Source organism: Rhopalosiphum padi, chromosome 2 (assembly GCF_020882245.1).
Source record: "Rhopalosiphum padi isolate XX-2018 chromosome 2, ASM2088224v1, whole genome shotgun sequence".
Taxonomy (NCBI): domain Eukaryota; kingdom Metazoa; phylum Arthropoda; class Insecta; order Hemiptera; family Aphididae; genus Rhopalosiphum; species Rhopalosiphum padi.
This window is the reverse complement of record NC_083598.1, coordinates 60,256,617-60,271,118: the sequence shown is the minus strand read 5'-3', so window position 1 is coordinate 60,271,118 and position 14,502 is coordinate 60,256,617. Positions and strand designations below refer to the sequence as shown.

Sequence of the window (14,502 nt, the reverse complement as noted above, 5' to 3'; positions counted from 1 at the left end):
GGCTGTGAAGAGATAAGAACTTTATTAATAATTTTAGACGACAATAATACAAGTTTTTACGTTTCAACTGTATAGTGTATATATAATAGTAATAATAATAATGAATCATTAACCAAAACATTCGTTTTTCGTTATGTGTTGGCAGATAGTGATTGAAAAAAAATATCAGTCTCGAAGGTCGTGATGTTAAACGTGTATGTCCGTTTTATAAGTATGACTGTGGCTTGTCAGGATGAAATATTATGACAGTTCGGTTACTGAAAAATAAAACGGACATTATATCATTTCAAGATGGCCAATTGGACTGCTTTCACTTCCAACAGTTGTATGTGGTTTTTTTTAGCTAATCCTTTTTTCGACATGCTAATGATAGGTTTTTTTTTTTGTTTCAGCACCAAAGGTGCCAAATCGTCCCGCTCCCCCGCCGCCCAAAGTGAACAAGCCTCTGTAAGTTGAATAATGCTTCCGGTTTTTATAATAAATAAAATAACGGCATTATTATTATTTGTTTAGAACTCAATCAAGATTAGCAAAAGTATTATCATTGAAACATTCAAAATCACTCAATGGTTTTCAACAACCTGTCAAGAAGAAACCTCCTCCTAGACCACCTCCCCCAAAATTTGCACAAACACCTAAAAGTCAAGTAATACATGAATTATATTTAATTCTTTAACTTTTAAACATAATATTATTGTAATTTTTTGTTAGGTCTTTCATTAAAATATAAATCATCATCAAAAAAAAAGGTATCGAGCTTTGATAAAATGTTTAAATCTACTATAATATCATCCCCTTCCTAATATAGTTGTGTATCTAATTCTAGTTTTAATTTCCTTTATCAATTTATTAAGATGGAAAAAATTAATTTAGTACCTAGGGACATTGTTATTTTTTTCTTTCACGACTTGAGTGTCATCTCAATTATTATTTTAGAAACCGTTTTAAATTGTTTCATTATCCTCAACTGCGTATCTTTACTGTATTTAATAAAATAAAATTTATTTCATATACCAATTTTAAACAATTAATTATTTTTAGGGTAAAGCTGGTTTGTCATCTTTAATTGGATTTAAAACGAAGCATACTACTCAGACACCTTCTTGGGTTGCAAAACCCAATGAAATCTCTAAATTTTCAAGTAATACTCAGATGGTGGGGTGTCTCATAGACTTGGATTCACCTCAAACTTCTCCTACATCTACTCATAAGTTTGTATTTTATATTTTTATTGTATAAAATGAAATAAATTTTAATTTAATGATAACAAAAATAAAATAAATTATTTAGATCTAGTAGTGATGGAAATAGTGTTGATAGCTTCAACAGTGATTTTGGGCCCTGGAAAGGTTCACAAGCTGAAAGTAGTGGTTTTGAAGATGATTTTGATTTATTATGTTCCAATGCAGACATGGATTATTTTAAAAACCGCTTTTCAATTGAAAGTTCATTACCACCGCCTTCATTACCACCACCAATGTTACCACCAGATGCCCTTAATGTATTATTAAATGGTCCTCAATTACCTCCAAGACCGAATAAGTTGGTAAGTCCAGTATTTAAACTGATGATTAATATTATCAACCGTACTTGAAATTTATTAATCTATGATTGAACTCCATTCCCATTGTATTCATTTTATTTTAATCACCATATTTTATTCCATGATTATTTTAAAATATTACTATGGATGATGTTCTAAGGGAGTTTTCAATTTTGAATGTCTAAAGTAAATATTTATCATACAAAATACTTCAATGTTATTTTTTTTTTCATTCATTAATTCAAATTTTTTATTTTAATTGACAGCATTGTGTCAAAAAATGTTTGTAGTTTATTCTACTTGTGATAAAATAATTAATTTTATAATCATATAATTACTAAAAGTAATATTTATGGAACTTATTGTAGTCAAGTCAAATTTGTACCTGAAGCATACTAATTTTAATCGTAACATTGTGTAATTCTAAAAAACTTTAATTTTAAAATGGAATATGCATATATTATTCGTGTAATATATATAACAATTAATATTCTAGCAAACTGAACTGTCGAAATCACAGTCAAAGTGTATTGCTCAATTTGATTACATGTCTGGTCATGTAGATGATCTAGCTTTTAAGGTAATATCCCTACTATATTTTTAATTCTACTCTTATTTATTTAAATTTTTCACAATCTTAGAAAGGTGATGAAATTTTCATCACACGATGTGTCAATGATGAATGGTTAGAAGGTACATTGAACGAGCATACTGGAATGTTTCCCATTAGTTATGTTGAAATAACTAAACCATTACCCAAGGAATCTCTAACCAATCAAGAAATCCGTAAAGTAATAGCTGTGTTTTCATTTAAACCAGAATGTTGGGAAGATCTAAGTATACAAGTAATAAATAATATAACATTTATACCGAGTGTTCCAAAAAAAAAAATAATCATTAATATTTTATACTAATTTCCAACAAAAATTTAGGAAGGCGATCAAATTCAAGTATTAAGAAGAATTGATGAAAATTGGTTGTATGGAGAGTGTAATGGATCTAAAGGCCAGTTTCCATCAAATTTTGTCACTGAACTACCTGATGATTTATAACAAGCATATTGTGATATTAAAATAAAATACATATATATATATATATACATTTACCAAATTTATAATTTTAATACCTATTTTTTATTTTATATATTTAGTAAAGTAATATGTGATTATTAAAATTATATGAAGTATGATACTAAATATTAATGAGCATAAATGAAATCAAAAAGAACCAAAATTAATGTAAATGAACAATCTTTAATGCTCAATCTTTAAAACAAACAGGGTATTATTAATAACTTATTCATTAACTTTGCCTAATTTGTTATACCAATTTTTTTTAGATTATTATGGTATTCATATTCATATTTTGATTAAAATGTTAATTGTAATTTTATTGATATTTAGGCTGTATAATTTTGTCCATAATATGCTTAAATACCATTCTTAGTTGTACTATACACATTTTTTTTATATATATATTTATTAATTATTATATTATATTCTCTGAGAGTTATGTTATACAGTTTTTATTAACTTATTCATTTTAAATTAAAATAAACACTTGTATTATGAATTATTTTTCTCAATCAATAACCTTATTTAAATCCTAATTTATTACTACACACCACTGTCATCAAAAGATAGCCTCATGTATATTTTTTTACTCTAACCATAATATTATATGAAAATGGAATAGGAAAGCAACTCATTAGTTATACTAAATGTATATTGTTATTATTTTTACAAAATACAAATTATGTCCACATGCTTATTATTATAAAGGAAGTACATATATAACATGTTGGTGTTAAATATGCATGACATGCATGTAAATATATAATATGAATCATGAAAATCTATCATGTATATGTATATACAAAAAATCTCTGTATGGGTTAGATAATTAATTATTTCAAATCAAGTTAAGCAAGTATCTTGCATTGACCTATTTATAATAGATTGGTATCGTGGCATTCAGGGTCGCTTTTTTTTTTTTTTACCTATATTATCAATTTTATAATATAACAACTACTACTATGTATGTCCAGCTTACCATGCTTATTAGTGTTTATCGTTGGGATTCATTTAATTTTATTTTTTTTAAATCATAATCATAATGGCATAATCAGTCATTGAAAATTGTCTCATAACTTAATAATTAAGAAAATACAAAAATATTTTAGCATAATTTAAAAACTTAATTAGAGTAAATTGTGATGCATATAAAAACAGCTTACAACGGGTTAAAAAATATGTATTCAAGCCTCGTAAATGAACCGCACGTTAATCAGCCTCTAAATGCTAGTAAAAATAAATCATTGTACTAATTCAATTACAAAATAATAGCATGTGATTGAACATTTCTATGTTAAAAACAATTGAAAAATCTATATTCTGTCTATTTAGTTCAGATATAATTTTAATAGAAGTCTATAGAAAAAAGGTTTAATTAATATATTAATGAAAAAACAAATACAGCAAAGTAATTGAAATCTTATAATAAATTTAAATGCAAAATATAACTTACCATACTAAAAACATATAACTAAACTTTATTATTATTCAACACTTCTTTATTTTTCCTGAATAAAACTCATAATGTATTATTACTCTGACTAAACAAGGATTTTAGAAAAATTGGTCATATCAGATTTCATTTTCATTTTCTTGATAAAATTGAAAATGAAATATAACAACCTTTAGCTATACTAGAACGCAAATATGTTTTAGACAGTTTTTAGTTTGGAGAAATTCCATTTACCCAGTAAAAAATATACTGAAGAATATAGACATAGAATGATTTTAATTATGTCAAAATAATTAATTTAAAAATCACTTAATATTCTGAATTTCTGTGCATAGTTTAACATTATCAATATCAGATTCAGATCAAGGTAAATATAAATCTAGTTTGTAATTCTTACAAAGCTTAATTTTCCAAGTAAAATATAAATCTATCTCAAATTTTTCTGATGTCATAAAATAAATTTTGTTTTGTTAATTTTTTCACATTTATAATTTTAGATCTATTTCATTAATAAATATTTTGTAGTTATTTTTTATTCGTACATCATAAATGTATAATAATTATAATTGGAATAATTAAAAATGTATAAGACGGAGCTCGTATATTAAAATGAATTTTTACTTTTGTAATCTGATGGGTATTATTTCCTACTCTATATAAATTAATAAAAATTAAAAGTAAACACACTTAAAAACATAAAAAATAGTAAAAATTCTTTTTTTATTACATTTATTATGGCAATTATTATAGGACATATTTTGGTATTTTTAAGTGCATATTAAAAATGCTAAATATGTATAAGCTCGTTTACAAACATTTATTAAAAAGAATATTTACACCACAATTATAAACAATTTGATTATACATATATTAACATTAAAATATTTATTTATGCACAAATTAATCACTTGGAACTAACATACTTGATCCTTTGGAAGCATGTACATTGGATACTTAAATAATATAAAAAAAAAATATATAAGTAAATCTTAATATATCTTATACAATTAAAATCAAATAATAATAAATTTATTTTCAATTATAAACTAACGTTTCTAACAGAAAAATACAAATATATGTGATGCTGTCATGAAATTTACTTAAATATATGCATATATTTTTTTTTTAAGTACTAAGTTTAAGTTTAAAACTTGATATTCATTTTTATTCAAGTAATTGACTTAAATTTATATTTTTAAAACTTAAGTTAATAAAATAACAGAAAAAAAATCAGGTCAGATTCTTCTAAGGACGAGATAAACATATAAATAAATATTAAGTACCCGTCCAGGTATCACACAAATTGATATCACATTAACTCATAATTTTTAAATCAAGTATTGATAATATAAAGACATAAACTTAAATCTTTATTTCAATCAACTTCTGTTGAAAGAATTATGTAATCATACATTTAAAAATTAATGAAATATATAAACAACTAATTTAGTTTCACATAGTCATAAATCCATTTAATTTTACAATATTGAGCAAGTTAGGATGACTGATAAATAAGTCCAAAAATAATAGTTGATAAAAATCATTACAAATTCTAAATATTACCTGGTAAAATGATAATTGGTTAATTTTTTTGTGCCTTTCAAATTAATAACTAACCAATATCCTATCTTTAAACTGATAGAAATAAACAAAATGTAAATATTTGTGTTATATTTTACTTAATCTGGTTTATAGATTGGAATTTTTGGAATAAATTCCACCAAAAGTACCTGTAAAGAATAATAAATATAATAAATAACATTGCATAATAAAGCAGTTTTAGTAGGGATAAATCATGGAGATTTCATATAATTTTATACTACTTATAATAAATAATTATTAACTTAAAATAATTAAAATGCAAAAGCATAATATTATTTATTGAGTGATTCTAAAGATAAATATTTAGAATAAACAGTCAACTTATAATTAAGAGGGGGTAAAATCACTGTACTATACAGTAGTTGTCAAATTTACTATCATTAAGTAAATTACTGTAATATATGTGTTAAAATTGAATTCAATAATAAATAAATGCATACAAAAAACGATTATGATGAAATTTATCTTTCATGATTTAAACACTGTACATTTATTTATGTCAACTTGGACTAAAAGAAAAAATGGGTCAAATACATAGGAAGTTTAAAGAGTTCAATAATAACAAAAATTTTAATCTAAAATTTAGATAATAATTTAATGATACTTAAGTGATGCTTATATATTCTATAAAACAATCCCACTGAGTGTATAAAACGATTTGCTTAAATATTATACTCTAGCCCACAAGAGAATTATAGTAATGTCAGCGAACAACATCAAATAGGACACGTTTTCTTCAGGACTAGAGTATAATACAATAGTTTATTAAGTAGCTATCAATTTATGTTAAATATTTAATAAAAATATCAAATTTTAAAAACTTACATATTCTGTAATAGATGAAGTATCTACTCTTTGTTTATTCAATCTCCAATGCAAACCAATTTTATTATAAAGATGATTATTTTCCCAATCGAGTAATTTATTCAAACTGTGCTGAGTCTAAAATTAAAGTTGATGAATTGACATGATTATATAAGTTGTATAATATAAATTATAAATAATAAATATAAAAACATTATATTAATTAAGAGTAATTACCCTTTTACTAAGACAAATAACAGGCCAAAGTGAACAACCAAGAGTACAGCAGCAACACATACATCCACAAAACAACCATTTAGCATTCATTGGTAAACTTTTCTTTAAAACAGAATTGATTCGCGCCATTGTCTCTTCAAATTCTTCTGGAGCCACACGTGATACAAGAGCACTTGGAAATTCTGACTGGAATCTGCTACTCAATCCAAAACTATAATATACACAAATATATATTTAATTGTAAAATAATTACTAAAATATTTATATCCAGCCATACACAGTGATTAATTTAACTAAGACACTCATTGATATTTACCTAATCTAACCTTTCTTAAGTTTACCAATGATTTCTAAATTTTTTTTAAATGTATGAACATTTTTTTTTCATTTTTGAGTAAATTTGTGTAAATTTCCAAATAATAATACATAAATCACTTTAATCAGATCAAAATTAAATTCATATGTAACCGAATGAATTTATTACAATTATCGAATGAGTGTGCCAAATTATCAAATTCTATCTTTAGCATCATGACAATTTTCAATAACAATATTTTTCATTTATTTAACAATATTTATTTTTGAGTATAGTGTAGTATAGTATAGTGAACAGGAAAGTGACAATTTAACAAAGTTCCACTGTACATACACTATGTTTTATTTAACATTACTTAATGATTTAAATTCTAGCAGATTTATAGTTTTATAATAATAATTAATATTACAAAAAAAATACCTAAAAAAATAATTTTTTTTTTATAATAATACATGTTAGGTGTTGCAGATATTAGTAAAATACTTGATTTTTATTTAATAATTAATCTATATTAATTATCATACCTATAATATACAAATTAATAGACAACAGGCATGCTTACCCCTATTGGCCCTATTATACATTTTATTAATATATTTATTTAAATTAGTATTTTATTAAACACATAATTAAAGGATAAAATATAGATGATAATATACAGTGAAACACCAGTGTTTTGTTATTAAATTTTACAATTGATTAATTACAGCATGTAATTACTGTAATTAATCAATGATAATACCTACTAATTTACACTATGTCTAACAGCACTAGGATCCAAAATATTTCGTAAATCATGTTCACACTTATCTATAAATGTTTTAATAGACGTAGTTGATAAACATTTAACTATTCATTTTAATTGTTCTTTCAGAAATTGTACAATACATAATAACATGAAACAATTAATTTAATTTTTACATACTTTTATAGATGTAAGTTAATATTATGTATTTTAGTTAATATTTCATATAAGATTATATTTTAAATTGAAATAATTTAAAGACAAAGTACATATCAATATATTATACTAGAAAAAAATTAATTAAAAATAAAATAAAATTTGAATTTTAACAGTTTAGTACCTAATTTTTTAATGAACAAATTTCCTTTATAAATGAATATTGATTTAAAATAATTTAACTAAATAAAACACATATAATTTTTAACATTCAAGACAAATATTTTGAAGATAAAATAAATTGATAAAAGTACAATTTATGAAATTATGCAATAAACTTTTCAACATGCATAACAATAATTAAACACTGCTAAGCCCAGAACATGCCATTACTTACACAGTAAGATTTCCAATTCCTCTGATGAGTACCGGCTCTTGTACATGCATCAGGTATGCTTCATCCATAGATGTGCATGCAATCTCTTCATCATATCGCTGTATGTCGTCGAATACAGCCATGACATTTGTGACGGTGTCCGCTAAATGAACAATAAGATTTGTTTCAATGTAATTTTTAAAAACACAGCTGAAACTACTTGACACAACTAGAGAGGAGGGGAGAGGGATAAGCACAGATTACAAGGATATCCAGCTGGGAACCCATCGGATGTCATTAAGTGGGATAGTTTATAAGACCCACAGACTTTTCCGTAATACACTATCGGCCTGGATGTCTTACTATTTATGATCTTAACTGTAGCTCGGCCGTTTATTAATAAGCAATAGTTGCAAAAGAAAATATTCATGATGACACTTACCCTGAGATCTAGCGTGATAAATATTATAAGTAAATCTTGTAGATCGCCGTGTTTTCGACGAAAACAGTCTACTGCACCAAAGTCCAAGAGCCACCGACAATCGAAGGTAAAAATAAAACGGCGCAAACAAAAAATTGATGTTAGTAGGCAGTAATATTATTGTAGTTGCATTCTGATATTTGATATTATTTATTAATTGTTAATATTATTATTATTATTATTATATTATTGTTCTTCGTCGTACAGCTACAGCAGCGGAAAATAATTATGTCATTGTGATTTCGAGCACAAAAATAATATTTTGTTTTTGTTTTCTCATTTTTCGTTATGTTGGCAATAACAACTATGTTTGTTTCTACTACAACTGCATAATATCATTCTCTTTTATCACTATCGCACGATATCTAGAAATTCACGATTATCGAGTTATCGACGAAAATGTAAATATTAATAAAATATTATGATTTATGTTTATTATTGCTATTGTACATTTTATAGTGATTTACTGATTTGAATTGCTTACACTTACAATTTCTGGTCGAACCACTTCCTGCCGGGGTAACAGATGCATTAGTGCAAGGACTGCAAACGTGTACGTGCATAAACGTACCTACGATGGAAGAAGACAGAGATAAGTCGCCAGAAGACAATATCCCTTTGGCGGACGATGATCCTCAAGGTATGTTTTGTACGGTAGATTTGCTAATAGTTTATACTTCGATTGCTTAATGCAATTGCTTCATTTTAAATAATTATTTTAGCCATTATCCACGATGACCAAGACATATCTCAATGTTCCGACGTCATTGTACGCAATCAAAGTATGGATTCATTACAATCATCGTTTACTAACGGTAGTAATAGTCCAAGCAGAAACAGTGAGTGTTTTATGTATATTATTACAGGGTTTTCATTTGTCCTGATTGCACAGATTATCAGTATATAGTTCCAATTTTTCACACTCATGATTTTAAAAAATACTAGTTTTTAAACATTAGTCCTTTGTTTTAATTTGTGTATTGTCTATACTCTATAGCTAAAAGTATAAATATTCTAAAACAAAATATGGTTTTCTTCAAATTAATTTATATATTGTAAGTTTATTTTTATGCATCACTGAGATGCAGAGAAGTAAGGTACTACGCGATATCATTGTATATTTCTATTTATTTTATGGCTAACGAGTATTAACTGCCAATTAATTTTGAATGAATGGTAACTCTTTTCAACAATATTTATAACAGATTATTCAAAGCTCAATCATTGCTATAAAATAAAATAATTTGTCAAACACTAACAGTCTAAATATTTAGTTACCTGCTACCTGATTTTATAGGTTTAGATCGTGATATGAGTCCAGATGAATTGGAAGAAAAAGCCAGGCTAATTACCCAAGTTTTAGAACTACAAAACACATTGGATGGTAAATATGTTTTATATATAAAAATACATTGCATTGGAAAAATTAAGTAAATATATAATTAAGATTTATGAACAGTGCAATATCTTTTTTAGATTTATCTCAACGTGTGGATAGTGTTAAAGAAGAAAATTTGAAACTACGATCTGAAAATCAAGTTCTTGGCCAATATATTGAAAATCTTATGTCGGCTTCTAGTGTATTCCAGACTACTTCTCCAAGAGTGAAAAAGAAATGAATAATAGAGTATTTTTGTTTATTTGCTGCCATAAACAATGCAAATTAATTAAACTTAAATGGTTAAAATACGCACAAAGCTTTATCTGCTTTAACTTCCAATCTATAACATTACATAAACTAACTGTTTTTAAAAGTTATTAATTTATTTATGCTATTTAATTTATAAAATCTAAGTTAACATTTTTTTTATTACAGTGACATCAATACTCTACATGTTAAAACTAATAATTTATTGACAAAGTTTATTTTTTATCTTATTCTCATTTTATCTAAATAATTGTAAAATTGAATCTATTTTATTTATGTTAAACATATTGTTTTATCTTAATTTTTTTTAGATTGTAACACTTTACATATTATGTTATTTTAGTTCTTACATTCCATTCATACTTCAGTTTATTGTTGTGAAAATGATTTTATTTTTTTGTAATTTCTTATTATTAAGTTTTTACAAATAGCATTAGCTATTAAAAATAAAGTATGTATCTCATTATCAGTATTCAACTAATTTAATTGAAATGTAGGTATATTCTCAAAATGTTAAATGGTTGCTTTAGATTTTAATTCTCATTTTAATTTATTATAATTGTTATAATTTGAAAATTTAAATTATAGAAGTCGATATAAAATTTAAGTATTTCATATTTTATATTGTCTTATTTTTCAACTATATACAAATGACTATACTCTGTTCCAAAAGGGAGCAATCATTTTTGAGGCATCGGGAATAATGCAATTAATACTTCAAATGGTTCTCAATCACTTTGACGCCAAATAATTGGTGAGAGACGTATTAAGACTTAGTGAGCAAATAGTTATTCTCTATATAAAACACAGAAAAAATATTGCAATACATTCTTTTAGAAAAATTATTTATTATAATTATATAACAAAGAATTTTAAAAAACAAAATATAGATAGTGACTAGTGTCTAATTTAATAATACTAATAGTAGTAACAGTATAATACTATTCTAGCCTTTGTTGCATTGACTTTACAGTGCTTCGATTTCACATTAAATAAGTATTATGCATTGATATTGTTTTCATAATATAAAAATACAAAATAAATAACAATATACCTGTATTGTGTGCTAAACAATATACAGCTTTACTTAAAAGTAAATGTTATGAATTTTAGAAAAGAGTTATAAATTTAATACTAATTAATGACAATATAATATATTATATTCTGTCCAGCAAAAAAACATGCCAATTATTTGCAAATCCATACTTTACACAATAATCAAGACCTGTTCACAATAGCATAGTTTTATATATATATATATATAAATTTAAATAAATAATAGTTAAATACATTAATATATTTTATTTAACAATATTATAATTGTATTTTAAAAAAATTAAAGAATGTAGTACGATATTATACAACAATTGTTAAAAAATGTGTAGCATGTTGTCCTCTTTTGGTTGTTGGGCCTAATTTAATTTTACCATTTTTTTTTATAGCTACATACCATTTTTTTCGTTGATATTTCAAAGATAGGTATGCACTGTAAGGACCCTCCGGTTGTTCAATGAAAATAGTTGAATTGTTGTTGGGATCAGCCTAAAAATTAATGAAAAGTTAATCGATTAAACATTTAAAAAAAACTATTAAATACAATCCCACCTCTCCATAAAGAAGTCCATCTTTATTCATAGCTAAAAACAAATTTGCTTCAACTCCTTTAATACGAACATGACCAGGAGACATTGATGTGAATTCCATTATACAATGACTATCTATGTCATCATCAGAACTAGATACTTTTCCGTTTTGGAGAATTAAAATATTATACCCATGCCTGCAATTCAATTTCATCCTGCGGCCATAATGTTTAATCACACGTGTATCAATAATTACAGGTTTTTGATTCTTCTGAGAAGAATGACCATTAGACATGTGTGCATTGCTCAACAAGTGACTAACATAAATCACACAATTCAAACAATAAATACATTTTATTTTTTAACATCAGTAATATATGTATTAATTTCTTTACATACTTGGAAGCTGCGACATCGTTTGTTTTTTGAAATTGTTCTTCTTGTTGATCCATGAAAAATGTGAAATGTGATTAAAATCAAATACAATTAGTATGTTGCCAGAAGAGTATGTTGTTAAAATATTCATTAACAAAATCAGGTTTTTCAGAGTATACAATAGGATCCATTAAAAAAAAAATAACTACCTACATGTTTACAATGTAATATTATGTTTATGCTCAATAAGTCATAAGAGGCAATGCTGCAATAGCCAATGAGGCATGTGTGGGCTTAATGTGGGCAGACCACTAACAATCTAAAATTAAATTTGTATTTTTACATTTAACCCCTCCATAACTTATTTTGATATAAATGGTACATTGGTACACCATGATATATTATATAATATTTCATGGTTTTTAAAATTAATATAATTATAAAAAATCTCTCTAACGTTTACTTTTTATTGAATAAAAATTCAAATAATAATATTTCACACCAATTTTAGATACAGTAAAACGTACCTATACCTAAGTAGGTACATTTTATTTTCAAATAATAAATATGCTTCCTCATATATCTTATAGACATTGCGTAGCTGTCTCAGTCATCAATTCCCATCAAATGTATTTATCAAAAATCTTTGAAATAATCTGGAAATTTTTCCCATACTCAGAAATGTAAAAAAATTATACCTAACTGGCTACCTATCTGTATTTTTAATATTTGTGAAAACCCAGAGAAACCTTGTATTAATTAAATTCAAGCTTTTTTACTCCCAAACAAAAATTTAATAAACACTATAATAAAATAGTATTAATATAAACCTACATCAAACAAAATATAAAAAACATAAATACATATATATTTATGTGTTATGTCTATAAATAACACAAAAAGAGCCGATTATTTTGAAAATTGTCATGTGCCTAAATAAAGTGTTAATATAAAATATATTTAATGAAACAATTAAGTCTGATTAAAAACTACCTTTAAAGTTGAAAATTGAATCATTTTTACTACGATAAATAATTGTTCAAATACTTTCATACTTGGTATACCAATACCATAAATTATATGTTTTTAAAAAAAATGTAAAATGATAAACGTAGACAAGTAGGTACAACTTTGCTGTACCTAAGGTAAGTATCAAGCACTCAAGCGAGTCACTGTTATATACTTATATATATATCATAAATTATAATGTTAAATAAACTGAATTCAATGATAATATATTCAATCACAATATAGGTATACATAAAACTACTCTAGCAGTCTAACCACGCTCTTAAAAGATATCTTCTAAGACCGTGACTCTAGCGGAGAAGCAGCTGTCGGTCTACGAATATATCAATTTTGCTAAATTACCTTTTTAGTTTTTACCTGTATCTATACAAGAATATCTATATATCGATTGCTCCGCCTCCACGTATCAATTCAATTGAACTGCTTCATATTTTGATTCTGCCGACTATCAGTCCGCTAGATATTTGTAAATTATTTACTTTAATAATAATTAAACAACGCAAAAGATGGTTTAAAAATGTAATATAGAAATTATAAATATTATTTTATGACGTGCCTATCTATAGATTATAACATACCCAGTGGCACCAAACACGGAGTACAGGTCGGGCGGTTATCGATCAATTTTTTTGTGTAGTGGGTGGTGCCCACATTGTATTATAAATTTAGGGAGTTAAAATGGGTTAAAACTCTTTTTGGGTACCTACCTAATTATTGAATTTTGTATTAAAATCCTAGTAAAAATGTTATGGGTAATAGGTTTTGCGTTTAAAATCGGGTGCAATTGTTTGTGGGTTCTGCGTTCAAAACCGGATATAGAATTGTTTATAAGTTTCTCATTTAAATTACCTTTTTTTTTCGAACGTGCTATGAAAAATATTATATAGGTACATTATATTCAGTATTGTAAAAAAATATTGTAATTTTATTGTATGATAAATGTATTAATATTTAATATAAAAAAAGATTAGTTTAGTGACTCGCATGAATAAATCGAAGAAAAAATAGATAAAAGCCGTATGCTCAAAATATATTTTCCTATTGTATACAGTAAAAGTATTTTAATTTTTCACGTGCCATG

At 25.2% G+C, this 14,502-nt stretch overlaps 4 protein-coding genes across 6 annotated transcripts; 2 read left to right on the top strand and 2 right to left on the bottom strand.

Moving 5' to 3' along the window:
• The first annotated feature begins 8 nt into the window (after positions 1–8).
• Positions 9–2,640, top strand: LOC132923384 (uncharacterized protein B0303.7). Its single transcript, XM_060987358.1, has 8 exons — positions 9–325; positions 393–447; positions 514–646; positions 1,042–1,211; positions 1,291–1,546; positions 2,040–2,123; positions 2,185–2,388; positions 2,476–2,640. The coding sequence occupies exons 1-8, from the start codon at positions 292–294 to the stop codon at positions 2,593–2,595; spliced, it is 1,056 nt and encodes a 351-aa protein (XP_060843341.1). The 5' UTR covers positions 9–291; the 3' UTR covers positions 2,596–2,640.
• Positions 2,641–4,865: 2,225 nt separating this feature from the next.
• On the bottom strand, positions 4,866–8,984 carry LOC132922799 (cysteine-rich hydrophobic domain-containing protein 2). Its single transcript, XM_060986509.1, has 5 exons — positions 8,748–8,984; positions 8,327–8,468; positions 6,713–6,923; positions 6,497–6,613; positions 4,866–5,799 (listed from the first exon to the last, which is right to left on the bottom strand). The coding sequence occupies exons 2-5, from the start codon at positions 8,446–8,448 to the stop codon at positions 5,749–5,751; spliced, it is 501 nt and encodes a 166-aa protein (XP_060842492.1). The 5' UTR covers positions 8,449–8,468; positions 8,748–8,984; the 3' UTR covers positions 4,866–5,748.
• A 74-nt stretch (positions 8,985–9,058) lies between these two features.
• LOC132922800 (short coiled-coil protein A) lies at positions 9,059–10,906 on the top strand. The gene is made up of 5 exons (XM_060986510.1): positions 9,059–9,187; positions 9,246–9,426; positions 9,509–9,625; positions 10,084–10,170; positions 10,263–10,906. The coding sequence occupies exons 2-5, from the start codon at positions 9,363–9,365 to the stop codon at positions 10,403–10,405; spliced, it is 411 nt and encodes a 136-aa protein (XP_060842493.1). The 5' UTR covers positions 9,059–9,187; positions 9,246–9,362; the 3' UTR covers positions 10,406–10,906.
• A 356-nt stretch (positions 10,907–11,262) lies between these two features.
• On the bottom strand, positions 11,263–13,977 carry LOC132922798 (fibroblast growth factor 1-like). Of its 3 annotated transcripts, none has more exons than XM_060986506.1 (4): positions 13,779–13,977; positions 12,417–12,456; positions 12,040–12,334; positions 11,263–11,976 (listed from the first exon to the last, which is right to left on the bottom strand). In XM_060986506.1, exons 3-4 carry the CDS (start codon positions 12,310–12,312, stop codon positions 11,791–11,793), a joined length of 459 nt encoding a protein of 152 aa, XP_060842489.1. In that variant the 5' UTR covers positions 12,313–12,334; positions 12,417–12,456; positions 13,779–13,977; the 3' UTR covers positions 11,263–11,790. The 3 variants fall into 3 exon arrangements, with proteins under 3 accessions (XP_060842489.1, XP_060842491.1, XP_060842488.1); XM_060986508.1 differs by having other exon boundaries at positions 12,417–12,453; XM_060986505.1 differs by lacking the exon at positions 13,779–13,977 and having other exon boundaries at positions 12,417–13,207.
• Between the last annotated feature and the right edge of the window lie 525 nt (positions 13,978–14,502).

Bases quoted from the DNA above. Each gene is read 5' to 3' on its own strand.
- LOC132922799 (XM_060986509.1), bottom strand. From the start codon at position 8,448: ATGGCTGTATTCGACGACATACAGCGATATGATGAAGAGATTGCATGC. The intron at 6,924-8,326 runs GTAAGTAATGGC...TGTATATTATAG, and splicing joins GGAATTGGAAATCTTACTGT to TTTTGGATTGAGTAGCAGAT. The intron at 6,614-6,712 runs GTAATTACTCTT...CTTTAATTTTAG, and splicing joins TTATTTGTCTTAGTAAAAGG to ACTCAGCACAGTTTGAATAA.
- LOC132922800 (XM_060986510.1), top strand. From the start codon at position 9,363: ATGGAAGAAGACAGAGATAAGTCGCCAGAAGACAATATCCCTTTGGCG. The intron at 9,427-9,508 runs GTATGTTTTGTA...TAATTATTTTAG, and splicing joins GGCGGACGATGATCCTCAAG to CCATTATCCACGATGACCAA. The intron at 9,626-10,083 runs GTGAGTGTTTTA...CTGATTTTATAG, and splicing joins TAATAGTCCAAGCAGAAACA to GTTTAGATCGTGATATGAGT.
- LOC132922798 (XM_060986505.1), bottom strand. From the start codon at position 12,469: ATGGATCAACAAGAAGAACAATTTCAAAAAACAAACGATGTCGCAGCT. The intron at 12,335-12,416 runs GTATGTAAAGAA...GATTTATGTTAG, and splicing joins AACGATGTCGCAGCTTCCAA to TCACTTGTTGAGCAATGCAC. The intron at 11,977-12,039 runs GTGGGATTGTAT...ATTAATTTTTAG, and splicing joins ATGGACTTCTTTATGGAGAG to GCTGATCCCAACAACAATTC.
- LOC132923384 (XM_060987358.1), top strand. From the start codon at position 292: ATGGCCAATTGGACTGCTTTCACTTCCAACAGTT. The intron at 448-513 runs GTAAGTTGAATA...TTATTTGTTTAG, and splicing joins CCCAAAGTGAACAAGCCTCT to AACTCAATCAAGATTAGCAA. The intron at 2,124-2,184 runs GTAATATCCCTA...TCACAATCTTAG, and splicing joins TAGATGATCTAGCTTTTAAG to AAAGGTGATGAAATTTTCAT.